This window comes from Branchiostoma floridae, chromosome 4 (assembly GCF_000003815.2).
Source record: "Branchiostoma floridae strain S238N-H82 chromosome 4, Bfl_VNyyK, whole genome shotgun sequence".
NCBI classification, from domain to species: Eukaryota; Metazoa; Chordata; class Leptocardii; order Amphioxiformes; family Branchiostomatidae; genus Branchiostoma; species Branchiostoma floridae.
In genome coordinates this window covers 1,744,232-1,764,610 of record NC_049982.1, presented here as the reverse complement: position 1 = coordinate 1,764,610, position 20,379 = coordinate 1,744,232, and the positions used below count along the sequence as shown (strand labels likewise).

Below are 20,379 nucleotides of genomic sequence, written 5' to 3'. Positions count from 1 at the left end.
ACGACACGCCCCTGCTCATAGCCGGCGGGGGAGGGGGCATCCAGCACCTGGCCAGGAAGCGCCATGCGGAATGTGACGGAACTGCAGCAACCGAAGGCCAGGACGCGCCTTGGTTGGTGAGGTAAATTTAACCGATGCATGAGGGACTAACTAGGGGCAAGGAAGCGACTTGCTTCCGGGATAAATATGCGTAACGAAGTTACTGTTTTGAACCATAAATTCGGGTCAATTCCGACTACTTATGTTTCATAGAATCATATAGAAAAGGACCTACCTGTTTGAGGGCTTACATAGCATGAATATGCTCTAAAAGGCCGTGTTTTATGCGCTCAAATGTTGAATTATGATATTGTAAGCCAACAACATTGCAAAACTGCTGTACTGCCGTCGACGAAACAATACTCACCAATGGGATTGAAGTATTCTGATAAATTGACCAATAGTAGCGTGGCGCCTATTGTATGAGCGTCGCCATTAAACGGAGGCCATAATACCTCGGTTGGTTTACTATTTTTCCCCTAGGGAATTGTTTTGCAAGTTTTCTTCTCTTTCTTCTGTCTTTTTTGGCGACGCCTCAGGAACGAGCCTAGTTTTTTTATGACGTCCCAGTGATAAGCGATCTCGTCCCCAAGACCGAAAGCCAAATTTTACATGTTGTTTTACAGGTTATGGCTGGATGGGTTTGCCGGGGGAAGGAACGGCCACGGGGCCACTGTGAGCAAAGGGTATAAGTATGTGGGTGGGGGAGGAGGGGGTCTGCTCACTAACGGAGGAAGCGGGAAGCTGTACGGTGGTACGGACGGCTCTAATGGAGGAGAGGGTGGGTACGCGTTCGTCAACGGGGGAAAGGGTGGAAGGGGGAAGCATGGCTCGGATGGGGGGTTTGGAGGGGGTGGGGGAGGGTTCGGTGGTGGTGCTGGCCCCGGGGGAGGGGGCGGGTACTCAGGTGGGGGCAGGGGAAAGGATGGTATTGATAACTGTGGGGGTGGGGGAGGGTCCTACAACAATGGCACTAACCCCAGGGAACTGGCCGGGGCAAATGTTGGTCCCGGTTATGTCGTCATCACTAAGGTAAGGTAAAGTCACTCTAACAACGTTAACGACTTCATGTCTTAGTGATGACTTACATCCAAGCAGACCAAGCAGACGTTAGCACGTATAAGCCTCGTGGCTTATACATGCTCTTCCCCCGAAGTAACAAAATCATGATACAATTCATAAGTTAATAAAGATTGAATAGATGTGAAAATTATACATTAAACAATAATATAACCCAGAGTATTATACCATTTAACAAAAATGGACAGATATTATAATACAGTGGAAGGCAGCTATTTGCAATACGCTTAGTCGCAAAAATCGGTTAGTTGCAAAGAATTTTGAAATCCAAAACCATTTCCCATTGGCGCTATTGTTTACAGCACCCCATATTTGCAAAGCCCAAATCGTGTAGTTCAATAGATGATAACTAAGCAGATTTCGGTGGAGAAATAGAAATGTAACATCATAAGTAATACGCTTGTGCATCACGTCCATTTGTCACTATTCACTTATCTATCATACTTTTTTGTCAATGATGAGAAGCAAAAACAACTTACATTTTAAACTATACTTCTATGCTTTAATCTTCTTAATGATACGTATAAGACACATGAACATTGAAACACTCATATGGTGCAACATGCGGCAAAATCTAAGGACAATTTTTCAACCTGATGGCCTGCGGTTGTTACAGTATACGAGGGGTGATCAATAAGTTCTCAGCCTCACCCAGAAATAATAAGCACAACTCAAATTGTGAGGCACAACGTCATAGTATGAAGCCTTTTATCAATATTCTCCAAATTTCAAATCATTGCAGTCATTAACTTTACAGGCATTGGTTTTTTTTTTCAAATCAGAAGGTAAGTGGCGAGGTTTAGGGTGAATTGGGATCAGACGTGTGTGGGTCGAGTTCCCATGCCGTAAATTATTTGTCATTAACAAAAGACATTGTCAAAATGTTTGATAATCATTCTTTCCCTATTTCAAGCAGAAAGAATTGGGTGTCTGACTTCCAACAGCGCAAGTTGACGCGCACACCTCAGGTCAATTGGCTCAATCGTCCACGTTTTTTGTCCTTCTACCTAACCTAACGTTACTGGGTGTCGCCTGCAATGTAATGATCACAATAATTTGAATTTCGGTACACATTCATATAAGACTTTATACTTGACATTTATGCTTCGAAATCTATTATTTCTGGGTGAGGCCGAGGACTTATTGATCACCCCTCGTAGAATTAAATCCTATCGAAAGAAGGTTGGGATGTTTTCAACATTTACAAATTCTACAATTGTGCAACAGGAGCAAAACTGACAAACTGTTATCCAACATTCTACATTTACAGAAATTTTCAATAGCATCTTTATGCGTGTTTTTTGTGCACAAATGAACTGTGTGTTCACATTCTGTACAGTATACTTTGCAGCACTAGTAGCCTCATACATGTGTATTGTTTTAATTCTAAGGACGAGAATGTGTTATATTCTATCTATTCCATGCGGTGGAAATTAAGAACAATTTTTTCAACCATGGTCCATATTGAGAACAGCATACACTAGATGATGCTAAAACAAAAGTTTGTAAACAAATGTTATTTTGCCATTAAAGATTTCCAGTCGTGCAACAGTAGCAAAAGCAAAAGTGCAAATTATAATAATTCCACAAATTTAATATTAGCATCTATAAGCTTATAATTATATTAATGTGCATAAAATAAACATACTTTGCAACATCTTTGCCTCATGTAAGTTTATGTATCATTATTCTATCTATAATATATATATATCCACACCATCAAAGATTCATTCTCTCTCTCTCTATATATATATAATATTATATACTATCTCTCTATATATACTCTATATATCATATTACATATGTATAGGGAACAGAACACTATCCTTGCTAAAAATCTATTTATCCACATTCCAAAACTGGGCAAGCTGTTGTGCTGCCCATAGCTAATTTCCAAGCAGGCCAAGCCAAACCCATGCAACAGATAAAAAAATCATAATTATACAACTCCCAGCTCCATTCAAAGTAGTTCCACAAGTTTTTACAAAAAATATCTTACTTATCACACCCTCCTCATCATCATCTATGGGTTATCTGTACATTATATTGTATGAGCTTACATTATAAATTTCCATTGGCTTAAAAAACAAGTTCAAAGGCCTGTACTTATAGTACAGTTTATAAGGATAATCATCTAAAAAATCTATCCATGACATTCATCAGAAGAACCTATCAAAAATGCCATGCAGCTTCCAGCTCCATTCCAAGGAGTTCCACAAGTCGTTACAATGACATGTACAAACTTACAGAAAAAGCTTTTGCTAAGTTAAAGGAAAAATAAATGGCTAAGAATGTCCTTTCAATAAGGACTGAAACCCTTTTCTGCATATTTCATCACCAGTATAAGTCAGATGAGTGCCTTACAACAGCAAGGTTTTACCCTCACAAACTTCAGCTCCAGAAACATGAGTGCTAAACACTACACCACACAAGCTACCCACAGCTGCCATCATCAGTATCTACTATAATCTAACTGATAAAATCATGACTTGTGGAAAAGGTACAGCATCCACAGGGGATATTTCCCTTTTCGTTTTTGCTAAGTTTAACGGAAAACTACAATAACAAACAATGGCAAAGAATGTCCTTTCAGTAAGGATTGCAACCCTTTTCAGCATATTTCATTATCATTTTAAGTCAGATGAGTGCCTTACAACAGCAATGATCTTCTCTCTCAACCCTCAGCTCCAGAAACATGAGTGCTAAACACAAGCTACTCACAGCTGCCATCATCAGTATCTACAGCTGTGGTTATGAAGGTCTGCGAGGAGGAAAGATTACGGTCGTTCTTCATCTTCACTTTCTCCTCCTCATTATCACTTTCGCTTTCAAAGTCAATGTCCTCCTCAATCTCGTCCGAGAGTCCCAAGGCTGCAAACAAGCTGTTTACTGATTGGTCAGTTTTCTTACATGCTGGTGCTGATTGGTCAGAACCTGGCTTACTCAGCGATTGGCTATCTGCCTTGACATCTGCACTCTCTGATTGGTCCACTGTTTTAGACTGTGATTGGTCGATGAATATCAAATCTTCAGTGGTTCCCTTCTCTGATTGGTCAGCTGTTCTTCCCTCTGATTGGTCAAGAACTTCTTCATTAGTTCCCTTCCCTGATTGGTCAGCTGTGGGAATGCTGGTCTGTGATTGGCCCTTGCTATCATGCATGTTGAGGTCGGGGCAGTCGCTGCCCTGCGGTTCTGGCCTCTCCGAGTTCATGGACTGAGAAAACTGCTGCATCTTCTCCCTGGAGAAACGCTGCCTCCTGTAGAAGGCGGGCTCCTTTAAGGGGCTGGCGGGCCTTCGAGGAGAGGGAGACTTCTTACCCGGGCTGGGGCTTCTGGATCCCGGCCGGGTCGTCGGGGGTCGCTCGAGCGTGGGGTCGTCCCTCAAGCGCCAGACAAACCTGGGTTTGTTGTCCTGGAGATGTGATGGAGAGAAGCATTAGAAAGTCATCTCAAACCAGTTTGGCTCGAGCAAACTCAGTGTACTGTGAGTTGAGTTGATCTTCCACTAGTTTAGACAGAGAAGACAGAGCATGATTATTGTACAGGAGGAATAACACTAGCATGAAATAAACCTGGGTTTGTTGTCCTGGAGATGTGATGGAAAGAAATGTTTTAGAAAGTCATCTTGAACTAGTTTTGCTTGCACAAACTCCATGGACTGGGTCTGAGGTACTGTCCCAGAGAGTAACATAGAAGACAGATGCAACATACATTATCTAATGTATCAGATTCCTTATACAGTAGAAATTCCCAAGCTCTTGTCACACTTATTTAAAGCTAAGTGTGCTGTATCTTATTCCTTCTTATATCACTTCACTTTATCTAACTGTGGCCAGTAGATAAACGTGTGTCAAAGAATAACATTCATTATCAATTTGATTGAAGCAAATAATGTTTTTATTTTCTAAAGTGGCCAATAGATGCTTCATAACTATAGATATCTCCATTGTTGAATCGAAAGCTGACAAAAGCTAACAGATTTACTGTAGATAAAACTGCATTCCTACCGGATTTTCTGCTGCCTTCTTGTTGCAGTCCTCGTCCCTTTGCTTCTGTTTGATGCCGGTGTCGAGTTTCTTCTTCCTTGTGGTCGCCCGATCCACCCTGCGCCGCGCCAGCTCAGGAATGATGCTGCATGGGGGGAACAGGGGAAGATATCACTGACTTTTCAACAACACATGCATGATTTACTTTCAAAAGCATCTTTATCTTTTTTTCCCATACGTTTAGCCCTAAATGAGGATAGGTATTATAGATGATGTCGATGAAGGTTAATTATCCAGATAATAAGATATGCCAAAAAACTGTTACTTTAGCAACAAGATATGATTTTGAAAATGGTCCAAAATCATATCCAGTAGCTAAAGTAACTGCTGTTTTTTGGTGTATCAATAGACAATATTTGTGGAATTATCCTTTCATCTACAAGTGGTGCCTACAACTCTACATGCCTACCACCAGAGATACTGACCAGCAGTTACATTACAAGAAAACTTACCACAGTGGGGGAAAAAAGGAAAGTGTAAAATAGAGGTTTAAATAGACAACAATGTTGATGGAAGACATTAATAGGTAACAAAGAAGTCAGGAAAGGATCTTTAGAGGCAGTAAAGAAAAGGAGTTAGAAATAGGTGCAAGAAGACCACACAGGAGATAAAGAAGAAATAAAGAAAGGATGTAAAAGACGAAGTGAAGAAGCAGTGTACACAGCCTCTCCTGACCTCTGCAGCTCCGGATCCACCTCCTCCTTCTGGACCTGCATCTTCTTCTGCTGGTCCTCTCTCCTCTTCTGCACCAGCCACTGGTCATAACTCAGGTTCCTCATCGGGTCACGAGTTGACTCCGACCCCGACCCAATGCTCCGAGCTGATTCCAACCCCGACCCAACGCTCCGAGGCGTCTCGACAGATGCCTTGGCGGACCCTCCACTCCTTGCAGACATCGGATGCACGGATCTCTTCCCCCGTCGCTTTGTCGGACTGTTGCTCCTTGGTGGGGCAGTCGTTGGTCTGCTGGGCAACTTTCCCGTTGCTTGCACCCCTGCAGAATTTTCCAGTCTCCCTGGACGGATGGGAACGGTCCTGCGCGCAAAATCGTCCATGCCTGCCACCTTCCCGTCAGACGGAGATGTGGTAGAGTTTCCAACCTGGGAGGCGATATTGGGGGTAAGATGGTTAGAGTTCTGAGTTCATATCTCTAGCAGGGTCCAACCACACATAGCACAGAGAGTGGTGGCAAGATTGTTAGAGTTCTGACTTAGAGTCTTTCAGTTCTGGGTTCATATCTCTATCGGGCACCATTTTTGTGCCCCTGTAGATGGTGTTACTCATTGACTCAGATGAAAATGAGTACGTCATTTCATGAGTACGTCAGCACCAAGGGCAGGACCCATAGTAAATAACAGTCAACAATTCAGCACTATCAGATAAACACATGGATCTTACTAAACAAGACTATAGACATCCAAAAATAATTCTATCAGGTTGGTTGGTAGAATATATAGGATATTGGAAATCTTTTTGACATTTTCAAACAACCAGTAAATTTTTGAATGCTTTAGTTTTGATGTCTATCAGACATTTTGCTCAGAGCTTCTGACTGGAGTACTGCCTCTTGCTACTGTATGTAGCCCAAACTTTTGCAGCAAGAACACAATCCCACGTTTGGGTACTGGGTGTGTAAACTAAAACACCCATATCCAAAACTAAAGACTGTTTACTAGTTGTGTGTAACAAATAAACAAACAAAATAACAAACCTTCCCACTGGCCGGCTGCACAGTGTCCCCCTGCCCCTTCTCTGTGCCGAGGTCCTTCAGTAGTCTCTCCTCCAGCTGGCTGGCCTGTTTCTCCAGGGTGGGGAGGTCTGGTTGCCCCTGGTTACTGTTGCTAAGGGGCGTGGTCTCCTCTGTCTCCGCCTGTTGCCCCACTGACGGCTGCACGGCAGCTTTCCTGGGCTTCTGTGGCACAACAGGAAGAGAATTACTGATGAACAAAGGTGATGCAAATTTCCATCACGAAACAAGAAAGAATTTTGCTGACATATTTGAGTGACATACATGTACAAGAGTGCAGAAAGAAAACCAAATTCAGAATTTGGTAAACTATTTTAGAAAAGAATACTGTGTTGATAATTTTTTGTGTAAAAAAAGTATGATTCACATCCTAGTGGGTTGTATAGCATTCCTTGTTTTGCAAAAATCAATCCATTTCATTTGTAAACATGTTTACCCATCAAATGTAGGTTTTCCTAGAGAAGTTTTCGACTTAAGTAAAATTTTTTTAATAGATAATTAATCCTTACGCATGTATAGTTCAAAGCTGATAACAACTGACAAAGAAATAAACTAAGGTATTCTGAGCTATGGCCATCTGTTTGACAAATAACCCATCTGCTTGGCTACAGGTGTATCTCTCTCACCTGAGACTAAATATTCTCACCTGATGCTTAATATTCTCACCTGAGACTTAATATTCTCACCTGAGACTTAATATTCTCACCTGAGGCTTAATATTCTCACCTGACACTTAATATTCTCACCTTAGACTTAATACTTTCTCACTTGAGACTTGAGACTTATCTCTCACCTGGGACTTCCTCCTCAGCAGCTTCCTCTTCTCCCTCATCCACTGGTCCACCTTCTCATCCGACTCGATCATCCGCGCGATCTTCATGTCCCTTTCCTCCATCTTCATCTGGAACTTCAGCCTCCGTTTGGCTCTCTCCTCTCTCCGCTGCTGCCGCTGGGCTAACCGTTTCTTCTGGAGCCACTCCTGCACCTGGGGGTTGTCGGAGTTCTGTGGAAGTAAAGAAATATTCAGGTTTTAGTCACAGATAACCATTAACTGCTGTCTCTGTTTGGCCCACTCTTCCTGCCGCTTGGCTAACTGTTTCCTGTACTGCCACTCCTGAACCTGGGGGTTGTCGGAGTTCTGTGGAAGTAAAGAAAATTACTCAGGTTTTAGACACAGATAATCTTTAACTTCAGCCTCCGCTTGGCTGTCTCCTCTCTCTGCTGCTGCCGCTGCACTGGCCACTTCTTCAACAGCCACTCCTGAACCTGGAGTTCTGTGGAAGGAAAGAAATATTCAGGTTTTAGACACAGACAATCTTTAACTTCTGTCTCCATTTGGCCCACTCTTCCTGTTAGAGTTCTGTGGAAGTAAAGAAATATTCAGGTTTTAGACAGAAATAATCTAGACTTCAGCCTCCGTTTGGCTCTCTCCTCTCTCCGCTGTTGCCGCTGGGCTGGCCACTTCTTCAACAGCCACTCCTGAACCTGGGGGTTGTCGGAGTTCTGTGGAAGTAAAGAAATTTTCAGGTTTTAGATACAGATAATCTTTAACTTCTGTCTCCATTTGGCCCACTCTTCCTGTTAAAGTTCTGTGAAAGTAAAGAAATATTTCAGGTTTTAGACACAGATAATTTTTAACTTCTGTCTTTGTTTGGCCCACTCTTCCTGCCACTCGGCTAACCGCTTCCTGTGCAGTCACTCCTGGACCTGCGGATTGTTGGATTTGTGTCAAGGCAGAGCAAGAAATATTTAGCCTTTAGACACAAACAATCTGGAACTTCTGCAAAGAACATACCTTACCATGTCATGTATCACGCTTCGGTTTATTTGTAAATACTGTATGTTGTCAACTGGCTGTCTTTACTCTTACTGAATGTAATCATGTGTTGTTTTGTTGTTCTTGTATAGTGGGCCCCCCTTGGAGATCAACTCAATAAGTTTAAGGGGACACCCACTTGTCTTGAGATTAATAAATAAATAAAAAAATAAAAATAAAGGAATCCAATAAGGCATATTTAGCGTGTGCTATTGTTTGCAGAGGAGTTACTCTCCTTTTAGAGTCCTGCCACATCTCACCTTCAGGTTGTGGTCGGACGGCTGGAACGGTTGTTTCTCCCTGGGGGATGCTGCCTCCTCCTCCTCCTGTTTCCTCTCCATCCTTCTCTTCTTCTTTTCTTCCCTCGCTCGCTTCTTCAGGATCTCCTCGGAGATGTTCTTCCCCTGGGAGGAGAGCGTGCGGGGCCTCTCCTTCCCGGGGCAGTGTGGGTTGAGCTTTAACTCCAGCAGTGAGGAGACCAGACTGAGGTACCCTGGGAAGGGAAAGTCAATTATAGTTGGCAAGATGATTAGGGGTAGTAACCTATCTACATTTCTGTAGCCCTTGGGCCACACATTTGTGCAAGCCACTACAGCAGGGGGCTAGTCTGCTGGTAGTGGTGTGTGTTTTACTCCCATACTCATTAGTGCTAAGCAGAGAAAGCAGCATGTACCATTTTATTTTTATGTAGTCTTTGGTATGACTCGGCCAGGATCGAATCAGGACCTACTAAATGCAAAGAAAACCACTTGGCTGTTGATGTTTGGTATTTGGTGTAAGTCAGCGCTTTAGAAAAACATCAGGATGGAAACATGGGTTTACACATTTTTCTCACTATTGAGTCATCCTGCCTCTCCATTATAGCACCATTGGACTTTAGACAAATCACACTCCAATTCTCCAACTATCCTACTACACTACTTCCACCCTACATGCATCCAATACACAATACTCAGATCGCTGCAGACTAACACCAATATAATCATGAAAACACAACAATTGATCACAAATTGAGTACAAAACCTCCTTTTCAAGGAGGTAACACATTGCAGACTGAAGTCTTAGGTGAGAAAATAATCATTTTGCTTACTGCTGGAGAGTGAGGTGACAGTGAACTGTGGATGTGTGGATGTTCTCTTCCTGCCTGCACTCTGTTGTCTCGGCTTCTTCCGCTTTCCTGAAGTTTCCTTAACCTCCTTCTCTTCTGCCTTTCTCAGCTTCTCTGCTTTCTCAGCATGCATCTCCTCCGTGTCTTCCTCCGCCTGACCATTCTTCTCTTCCCTCCTTCCTTCCTCGGCAAATGTTACCCTCTTTGTTCCCCCTTCATCGCTTCCACTCTTCTGGCTTCCCTTCCCGCTCTTGGAGATGTCGCTCTCATCGCTAGATGAGAAACTGTCGCTGTAACTGCTGTAGGAGTACTCACTGTCTGAGCACTCCGAATCACTCGCATCCCGGTGTGGAGAGGCATCCCGGTCGTTTCCATGGAGATCACCTTTCACCTCATGGTGGTGGCCACCATCTTTGTGGGGACTCTCCTTCCTATTGCTACTGTCTCTATGAAGATTTCCATTTACATCACAAAGCTTGCCGTCTCCTTGGTGCTGATCCTCGTTTCCATGGCAATGACTGCTGTCTCTATCCTTACTAATACCAAGGTCATCACCATGCCTACGACCTCTCTCAGAGTCTGAGTCTCCCCTGCCTTCCTTTTCCTCCTCAGAAAACCTTGGACTATGTTGACCTGTCTCCTTGACTTGACCTTCATCTGCCTCTCTGCTCCTCACCTTGGTTTGACCTTCAGGGCTGAGATCTTCCCTTAAAATTTCAGCTGATTTTTTTGTTTTCTTTCCTTCCTTCCGCTGTGCTTTGTCGTCTTTCTCTGATGACTTCCTTTCTTCATTTTTATGTTTCGAAGAAGTCTCCTTGTCTCTCCTCTTAGAGATTCTTTGAAGTTCCTTCTGTCTGTCTTCATCTTGTTCCCTCCTTGACTTTGAAGACTCTCTTATCTTTTTACCTTCCATTTTGTTGTCTTTGTCTTTCAGTGCCAACTTTTCCATTTCCACCGTTTGGGTACTACTTTCCACCTTAGTCTGGGACTTCTGAACTTGCGTAGGAACACGTGTGGCCACTACAGGGTAATACGGCTGTACTGGGGGAGGGATACTCCCTAGTGGAATGTTAACAGGCCCTCTCTGCTGTCTTCCTCTCTTACCTGAAAAAAAACAAACAAGGTCTTAAATGTATTACAGTAAAATGAATGGCAACAAAGAATGCATATCATGACCTGAATACCAGCACAATGATTAGCTCACGATCAGATGAACACAAATTTAAATCTCTCTTTCTACTAATTCTAGTTCTTTTTAAGAAAAATAATCTGATAATAGACAGTGATCACTTCAATCTACAGTTTGAAAATTTTTTGAGCTTGATACCAACAGTAGCCACACTGGAATGTACAGAACCATTCAAAAGTGAAGATACATGTATATGTTTAGAGTATATGACTCACTCAAGTGTTGAAAACATCTTGACCCACATATGCGATTGCCTGGACTCAAATATTGGCCCCTTGAGTGTAGCAACTTATGAAGGATCTTGTACAAAAGGAGCAGCCAGATGTGACGAAAGGACTTGACAAAGGCATGCAGTCATGAACCCAAATCCTGGGAGACTTGGGCGTGTCTCCGGAACACCGTTGCCATGGCAACAAAGCTCTCAACACGACAACAGAAGAAGGTCGGACAATGGAAGCACACGTAAGACCTGTTCTCCTTCCGAGCCTTTTATGGGAGACTTTTTGTTAATCGAACTGAGCAGCAGGAGTGAAGCTTCCATGTCAATAATTAATCAGGTGACAGAAGAAATGAGCCACCTGCACCCAGACTTCAATATGTCAATAATTAATCAGGAGAATGAAAAAACAGGCCACCTGCACCCAGACTTCTGTTCCCTTGTCTGAATATAGAATCTTTTTAAAAATATAAAAAGTTTGAATGACAGGCAGTAAAAACAACGTACTGTCCACAAATGCATCAGATTTCAATTTTTGCTTCTTTGGGGCAAGGCCTATAGAAAGAAAACCCTGATTTACAAGGAACAGTGTAATATTTTACAAACATTGCAACCAAAGACCAAAGTGAAAGATAAGCTAAACTGTATTGAGATCACTTTTGCATATATCACCTCATCTCTGTGAAAAAGACAACATGTGCATCACCATCTAATGATGTGCATAGCATCTACCAGTGTCACAGGTGAGGTTTAAACCTTCACTCCCTACTTTCTTCTCAGTCTCTCTCTCTCTCCCTCCCTTCCTCCCTCCCTCCCTTTCTTTGTGGATAACATCTGCATCACCAGCTGCTGCTACAGCACCTGTCTCTGACTACCCTTCCTCCCTCCCTTCTTCCTTCTCAGTCTCTACCCCTTTTCTCTCTTTCTCCCTCCCTCCTTCCCTCGCTCTCCCTCCTTCCCCCTCCCCACCTCAGCCCCCTTCCCCCTCCCCCCTTCCTCACCTCTCCTGTGCTGGTAAGATGCCCTGTGCATCACCACCTGCTGCTGCAACACCTGCCTCTGCATCAGCACCTGTCGCTCCATGTGCTGTTGCCATAGCAACAGCTGCAGCTCGCGGTGCTTCTGCTGCAGTGCCAGGTCGAGCGGGTCTGCCCCGCGTGGGTTGCAGCGTGGGTTGGCGCGTGGGTTGTTGCGTGGGTTGCTCCCCACGCTGGAGGTGGTGTTGAGGGTGCTGTCTGACCCGGGATGCTCGCTCTCCCCGAACCCCTCCGTGTCCAGGATGGCCTGAAGAAGGTTCATGTCCCGACGTGACCTGGAGCGGGGCATCCTGGGAAGGAAACAGAATTTAAAAAGTCTGAGTTATCAATTCTATCTGTTCCTACATCTTCTATTACAGTCAAACCTGTCTATAGCGGCCACTCAAGGGACCGGACAAATTTGGCCACTATAGACAGGTGGCCTCTGTATAGAGGTGGCAACTTGTAGATAAAATACCCAAGGGACCGACAAAAAGTGGCCACTATGGACAGATGGCCCCTCTGTAGAGGTGGCCCCTAATACAGGTTTGACTGTAGTTCTAACTAGTCATTAGAACTCTAACAAACCAATAGCTTCTTGATTGATACTTTAAACAATTGTATTGCCTTTCAATACAAAAATTACTTGTCACTAAGGACCTTAAGTTTTGTAATCATTCATGTGTTTTAGACAGCATCCCATCTTTTCTCTGTCTGAAACCACGTCTTTGACAAGACTCTATGGACCCTTTTACCTGAAACAGTTCTGAAGACTCTCATGAAGAATAGTAAACACCATGTATCATTAGTTAAGACAGCCCAAAGCTGCCTAGGCAGATCCATGTAATGACTTGTCTCATCATCAATAAAGTCAAAGTCAAGTCAAAGTCAAATCCCAGAACTGCATTACCTAGATAGTTCAGAACCATTTGCAAATAAAAAAATAATTAAGTTAGCAGGCTGAAGGCTTTTATATATTATATTACAATAAGCCCTATGACTAGACTGCATTGATTTCAGTAAGAAATTTCAACTCACTCTGTCAATTACATCTGTCTAAAGACGACCATTTCTGTGACAGCTAATGTTATATATAATGTGATATATCAGTGCAGGGTCCATCAGTACATGAATTCCCTCCACACTGTCCCCATTTGTAAGTAATAATGATTATAACAATAAAAATCAATATTTTCTATGTGACTCCTGACTGAGACGTGACCAAACATGATGATCAGATGTATTGATTTTGTGGCCAGTACAATAGACAGATCACCACAGGCATAAAGAGGGCAGGGCTGAGGTATCTATTATTCAGTAGGTTCTGAAGATGTTCTGAATGGGAAAGTCAGGCTGCTCTTTTCACAGGTAGTCACGAGAGGGGGACAAATCTTAGAGAAAAATGTCAAGACGTTAGATGTAAGGTTCTAAGAAGTTATTGTGTGTCACACTGTGCAGTAGTACTACAAAAAAGTAGTACAATTGAGTGACAATGGCACATGACTGAAATGCATACGGGGGGGGGGGTCTTGGCCCTTCTACTGGCATGCTAGTGCTCTTTTCACAGGTAGTCACGAGAGGGGCAAAAATCTTAGAGAAAAATTTCAAGACATTCTGTAAGAAGTTATTGTGTGTCACACAGTGCAGTGGTAGTTATCCATCCAATTGAATGGCACATGACTCGAATAAATACAGGGTGGGGGGGGGGGGGTATTGGTCTTGGCCTTTCTACTGTGAGAAGATTTTGAAAATGTAGGGTATAAAAGTTGTCCATATAAATAATTATAATGACTAAAGATTTGAAGAACCAATTCTTTTAACAGTCCATATCTAATTTGAAGGATTTTTTTGTCAGTTTGGAGGGTTATGTCGACAATAGTTGATCAGATGTTTTTGCAGAAGTAAATACACCGACCATGTACCACTATACTAGTTTAGAATTAGCACTCGTTTTAAGGGTTGTGGTCACAAATTAGAACACTGCTACAGAGAGGCCCTAACAGTTGATGTGTGAAGAGGCAGCAGATGTTTAAGAGAACAGTTTCTGCACACTTGGCTGTTCAAGTGGCTGATTACTGTGAGCAGGAACAGAACAGACTGGATCCACATCAATGAACAAACGGATCACAACAACTGGGGAGAGTATTTAGACTTTTGAAGTAGAGTACTACTCTCCAAGCAGGGGTTGGTGGGGAAAATTGTGACTAATTTCTTTGCTCGGCCAAAGATGGATTGTAACTGCTGTCTGGCAGTGGGCTGGATGTCAGGGTACGTACTCTCCTAGAAACTCCTCCAGCAACTCTCAAGCACAAAGAACCAAGAGTTAAATACCAAGAGAGACTATCGACTCAAAAGCGAACCATGTGTTACTCAGCACCAAGAGACCACGTCTAGCGAAATAATAGACGTTAAATGAGGACAACAACAACAACAAGGGTACTTCTGTTGTTGAACTTGAAATGGCTGGGTGTTCTTATGGATCAGTGTGCGGGGATAACAGGATCTGAACCTATAGAGATCTGGCCTACTATGTCCAGTCATGAACTAGTAGTAGGCAGGAATTACAAGTACATGTGCTACCAGTGCCCTGAGCTATATATATATTAAAATCAGAAAATAAAAAACGTGTTCAGAAAATAAACAAACATTTCAGAAAAAAATGGTACAGAGGAACACATGAGGTAAGCTTGGACTTAAAGTATAAACCTATTTCAATCATCATCTATTTTAATAGCGCTGTGGCTATTGACACACTCAGTGTGCCAATAGCCAAACAGGCTATTGACACACCGAGATGCCAGTCAGCCAATCAGAGCTTGTAACATGCCTTTCCGGCATTATTTTACACAAGCAATAGTTGATTAGACATTGTTTGGAAGATTAGACATTGGAATCTTTGAATCTTGGAATGAATGGACGAATTCAAGTTATGCCCTAGATTTGGATACCTGTTAATACAGCCTTCATCGTGTATGTTTGGCGTAGCGTAGTGGATTAAACGATGACCCGGGAATTGGTGATAACAGCTCCGACCCGGTTCGAGTCCGCGCCGAAGTTTTTTTCAATTTTTTTTTTTTTTTCAATTTTTCTTGTCCCTTTTTAAACATCCATTTGATATAAGAATATTTTATATATAAACAACTTTTAAAGTTTCTGTTAACAATATAAACCAAAAATAACTCAGACCACAAAACATGTCATAATTTTCGGCCGTGTGGTTCCGGCGCTATCGGCAGCGACTCGGAAGAATATTTCTTTCACATTAAAAATAATGGAGGTAAAACAACAACTAAATAACTTCGCTTCCTTAGTGATATAAGTTTTGAGGCCGAAAATTCTCCAATACGGCAGGAATTCGTCGGTAAACACATCTGAAAACGTGTTCCTAACCGATCCAACATGGCTGCCATGATCACATGCGGTGACAGTAAAACTAGCACCCTATATGATACCAGATTCCGATGTTTAAAATTGTGCCGTAAACACGTGAAAAAGATCGTATTTTGGGTTGATAATGGACACAGGATGCCATTTGTATTTTCAGAGTGTTGATTGTCAAATATAATCGTAAGATTTCCTCATTTTAGTGGTTTCTATCACTGGGTGTGTCAATAGCCTCGCTCTTTTAATAGACTGAACTTGACATTGCTAAAGTAAAACGTATCTATATCATGACATGATCGATAATCTAAGAATATCTTAAGTCATAAGCCATGTAACTCAAAAGGGATTCATTAATCATAACGACAACAAATTTTACCCCTCAGTTGATCAGAAAAAATCACGCATGTCAAATATGAAAACTATATTTCGATACACCAACATGGCCTGATATAAATTCACACAGAAAATCTCATGAAATCACGCATTATCTCGCTTCATACTTACCTGACAGTTGTTCCCGTGCGCTGAGTACGTTCCGTGGGTTATTCAGTGCTGAACTGGTGCGGTTAGGAGTCAGTAAAGACCTGCCAGGACGGATAAAACTCTCACATTCATCACAACTGATCAAAACTCACAACAACTTGTCAACATCACGGAACCAACATGGCGGACAGAACACTGGCTGTTCTATACTTTAAACACCCTCCCATTTAGTGGTAGTAACAAACGCTCTTGTTTATGAATTTAAATTTTAGAATAATAAAATCTTGCTTCGTAGCAAACAAATTATATGTCAGCATTACTAGATACTCTCAAAACTTTAATACTTGCACTAGCTTCGCAAGATGTGCACAAAAGTACGGTGACAATGCTGGTAGGGAAACTTGATAGAACAGCTAAATGGCAGTAAATATTATGCTTGAATGTTGTCATGGCGACCAGGCGGACGCGGTGCCAATCCAACATGGCGGCGTAGCGGAGAGGATCGGAGATTTCTGTCGCTTTCTTTGATTTTTCTGCACGAAATGTTTAGTTCTTTGTAGTTTTTGTTGCGCTGGTTGATTCTTCAATAAGCAGATTTCAGGTTGGTCACTTCAGAACTGTTTTGGTCTTCGTTAGACAGCATAAATCTCTCAAATCGTTCTCCAATGTGTTGATGTGGTGAAGATTTCCTCTCGAAACTTTACGTAATACTTTTCTTACACTTGGTATGCATTCTTCTCGTAACTCCTGTTGCGGTAGATATAAATTAGCAAACCAAAATGTGATCTTTGAAACATGCAATACGACACACTTATCGCAGACAGTCAGCAAACAGCTTCAAAGATGGAAACAAACCCGTACCCGGCCCTATCTGGTGTCGACGTGTTCTTTGCTGTCTCGACATATGATACAGCTCTGAGCGGTCTAAGCCGCCCCCTCCCCCTTAGATACCAAACATATAAGCCCCTCTGACTTTGATTTTGCCTTCATTTGTAAAACTAAATATGACGTAGCTTTTAAATCTTTGTTGTTGTTGTTTAAATCTGCCCTGTATGGTATCAAGGTATTATACGGTCTGGCACTGCAGTTTTTACCTGTGATCTTGCAAAATTCATCAACGAACTTCCTATCAACTAAGAGTTATATATTTTTGACACCGTGAATGTGGATATGTAGGGAATACACTCTATGTCTATAGATTCATTTGGAATTCAATCATGTAAAATATATCTTTGTTATGTCAATAAAAAGTGATCAGCAAACAAACAAACAAACAAACAAACAAACAAAACTCATCTTCATCTTGTCGTCCATCTCCCCCAGGCCCGTGTGATGATCGTTCTCCGCACCATGCCAGCTCGCGGCCCGACCATCGCTGAGCGGGAAAATCTCGCCAACATCCCCAACCCGAGTCGGTCAGGTGAGGACCAGAATTTGTGTGACTTTTCCTCTTCCATTAGTGCCCGTGATCAGGGTACCCCAATTGTAGGTATGATCCACTTGCACCGAGAAGGACCCTTCCTCTATCTATACATGCTCGCGTTGTGGCTCTCTTCAAATACAAGACCTCCATTTAACGTCCTATCTGAGGGATGGTCCTAGCCAAAGCAAGGTACTCATTTATTACCTGTCAGTGAGTAAAGTGAGGAAAGTCGTGTAAAGTGCCTTTCCCAAGGGTAAGTTTAACCTTTAAGTTATGAACCTTTAAGTTACCTTTAAATATATTTGATGTATGTGTGCTATTTAAATGGCAATTCTTTAAATCCTGATTTTTCCCAGGTTTCACCCCTCGACCAATCCAAAGGCTGGCCACCATCAAACCGCCGCGTACCGCCACCAACATCGAAATCAACCACAAGCTGCGAACGTCTGTCGAGGAGTCTACGCCGAGATTCGAGCCCCCGCCCACATTCCATCTATGGCAGGTATGTCAATGCTATGGAGAGCCTACAACTTATACATTGTCTTTTTTTGCAGGTTTTTCAAATGAGCGAAAAAGGATATTGTGAGTGGTGATGCTTGACTTCTATTAAGAACGTCGCACCTCACTGATATATTTGCGGCACCCTGACCTGACCTCAATTTCCGGACCTGCCATGTAGGAATATTGATTGAAACAAGGGCCACCACAGAGGGAGCAGCATCCCTTACCTGATCCTTAAAAGGGTCCTGCTAAACTAAGACTGTAAATTGTGCATTTAAAACTTCAGGAATTTGATCATGTTTCATGTTAATGACACTGTATTATTCCACTACAGGATGTTGGCTTTCATGAGCCCATCAGTACATGTTACATGTCACTGACACAATGTATTATTGACTTACAGGATGTCGGCTTTCATGAGCCCATCAGTACATGTTACATGTGACTGACACAATGTATTATTGACTTACAGGATGTCGGCTTTCATGAGCCCATCAGTACATGTTACATGTGACTGACACAATGTATTATTGACTTAAGGATGTCGGCTTTCATGAGCCCATCAGTACATGTTACATGTGACTGACACAATGTATTATTGACTTACAGGAGGTCGGCTGGCATGAGCCCATGATGCCCCCCAAGCAGGCGCGTGACTACAACAGCAACGTGTGGCGGAACTTCACTGCTCTCCATGGTTACCACATCCGGGCTACGCCCAAGCAGGGGCTGAACGACACTGTGGCGGCCATGTACCCGATCAACCTGCCGCAGGCCTCGCACATGGGCCGCAACACGTTCGCCAAGTACGTCGGTGAGAGCCGCACGATGGTTCGCGACGCGGGTCAGCGCAGGGAGGTGGTCCTGAAGCTTCAGCAGCAGCTGGAGGAGTTCCGGAGGCTCCGCATCGAGAGCGAGATGCGCCGGCCGCCCGTGGACGAACTCGGGCGCATCCTGCCGCCCGAGGCCTTCAAGCAGTACCCGCGGCACACGGACGTGGCCTCGACCTCGGGCCCCACCACCCAGAGCATCTACGACTCGACGCTGCGTACGTACACGCGGCAGCACCCAGGCACGCGGATCGGGGACTCTCGCAGCGAGACGTCGGCGCACAGTACCGGTCTGAACCGCCGGGGGGCGCCGCTGGTCACCAAGCTGTCGTACAGCCAGAACCACCCACAGTACCAGAAGGTCATCGAGGAACAGAAACTGATTCAGGAGTGGAAACGGGCCAAACGGGAGGCGGAGAAGGATGCACGGACTGCAAAACTTTTATAACTGATTAAGTTATACATACATATTTTATCATTTATCTTTAAAAAAGATGGAATGCATCACCGTATGTCTACATCTTTATGGGTACTAAAACTTGAGAAAAAAGGAGAATTATGGGGCTAGGTTATGATAACTTGAGCATGGATGGCAAGAGTCCAGTCAGCTTTAAATTTTATTTTTATTGGTCCCAGGAGGTTGTAGTACTCTGCCTAAATCTTTAAACTGACTCCATGCTGTTCTATAGGAGGTTGCTTCCAATTTCTTCTTTTAAAGAGAAATCATGTTATGATATTAAAGATGATTTTTAGCCCAACAAACATTCAAATTTATACAATCATGTTTATATCCAAATATTGAATGTAGCTGTGAAGCGATGATAAATTCTAAACGTTTAAAAATATGTTAAAAAATTTGATATTATGTTAGCATGATAAATTATCATGGTAATGATAGCATGGCAGGTGTAATGGGTGTATGTTTCATTTTAACTCTTGGATATTAAGCTCATCTTACAGAGTGACAAAATCATTTCTTACAGTCTTTTAGCCGTCACAGCCAGCTGCCTTGAATGTTATGTAATCACCATTTTAAACAATATTGAAAGCACATTTTTTAAACCCAGCATGTGTTGTTAATGTTCATAAAAGCCTGTTATTTTCAGCCAACCAACTAAATCAAAAAAGTTAAAAGCAAAGATTTTTTATTGGTTAAAAATCTCTGATTGGCTGAAAATGTGAGCAAATAGTTATATACATGTTGTGAAAGTGATGATAGTGATTTAATATGTCATCAATGTTCTGAGTTTTACTATTGAACATATCATAAAAATGATATTATACGAATCTGTTGTCTTTACATATCGAGAAGTAAATCAGTTCCATCTGTGGTACGTGCTACATGTTTGAATTCTAAAGGCGAATCAAGGTGTAAATAAATACAGCTTTTGTTGTAAAAATTGTCTGATCCAAAGTGATGATGAAAATATGAATAAAAAGTGATTTCTGTACGTTTATCTGGTTCTGTGATTTTGTGGTGAACAGGCGCATACAGTCTTA

The 20,379-nt window shown here is 42.6% G+C and overlaps 3 protein-coding genes across 3 annotated transcripts; 1 reads left to right on the top strand and 2 right to left on the bottom strand.

Moving 5' to 3' along the window:
• Positions 1-3,137: 3,137 nt before the first annotated feature.
• LOC118412956 lies at positions 3,138-8,040 on the bottom strand. The gene is made up of 5 exons (XM_035816033.1): positions 7,706-8,040; positions 6,877-7,077; positions 5,841-6,265; positions 5,127-5,250; positions 3,138-4,531 (listed from the first exon to the last, which is right to left on the bottom strand). Exons 1-5 carry the CDS (start codon positions 7,811-7,813, stop codon positions 3,833-3,835), a joined length of 1,557 nt encoding a protein of 518 aa, XP_035671926.1. The 5' UTR covers positions 7,814-8,040; the 3' UTR covers positions 3,138-3,832.
• On the bottom strand, positions 7,943-16,340 carry LOC118412955 (transcriptional regulator ATRX homolog). The gene is made up of 7 exons (XM_035816031.1): positions 16,147-16,340; positions 12,244-12,569; positions 9,819-10,940; positions 8,989-9,221; positions 8,321-8,415; positions 8,102-8,186; positions 7,943-8,050 (listed from the first exon to the last, which is right to left on the bottom strand). Exons 2-7 carry the CDS (start codon positions 12,566-12,568, stop codon positions 7,943-7,945), a joined length of 1,968 nt encoding a protein of 655 aa, XP_035671924.1. The 5' UTR covers position 12,569; positions 16,147-16,340.
• Positions 16,341-16,567: 227 nt separating this feature from the next.
• On the top strand, positions 16,568-19,331 carry LOC118414652 (testis-expressed protein 52-like). The gene is made up of 4 exons (XM_035818841.1): positions 16,568-16,726; positions 17,449-17,545; positions 17,905-18,050; positions 18,659-19,331. Exons 2-4 carry the CDS (start codon positions 17,458-17,460, stop codon positions 19,325-19,327), a joined length of 903 nt encoding a protein of 300 aa, XP_035674734.1. The 5' UTR covers positions 16,568-16,726; positions 17,449-17,457; the 3' UTR covers positions 19,328-19,331.
• The last annotated feature ends 1,048 nt before the right edge of the window (positions 19,332-20,379 follow it).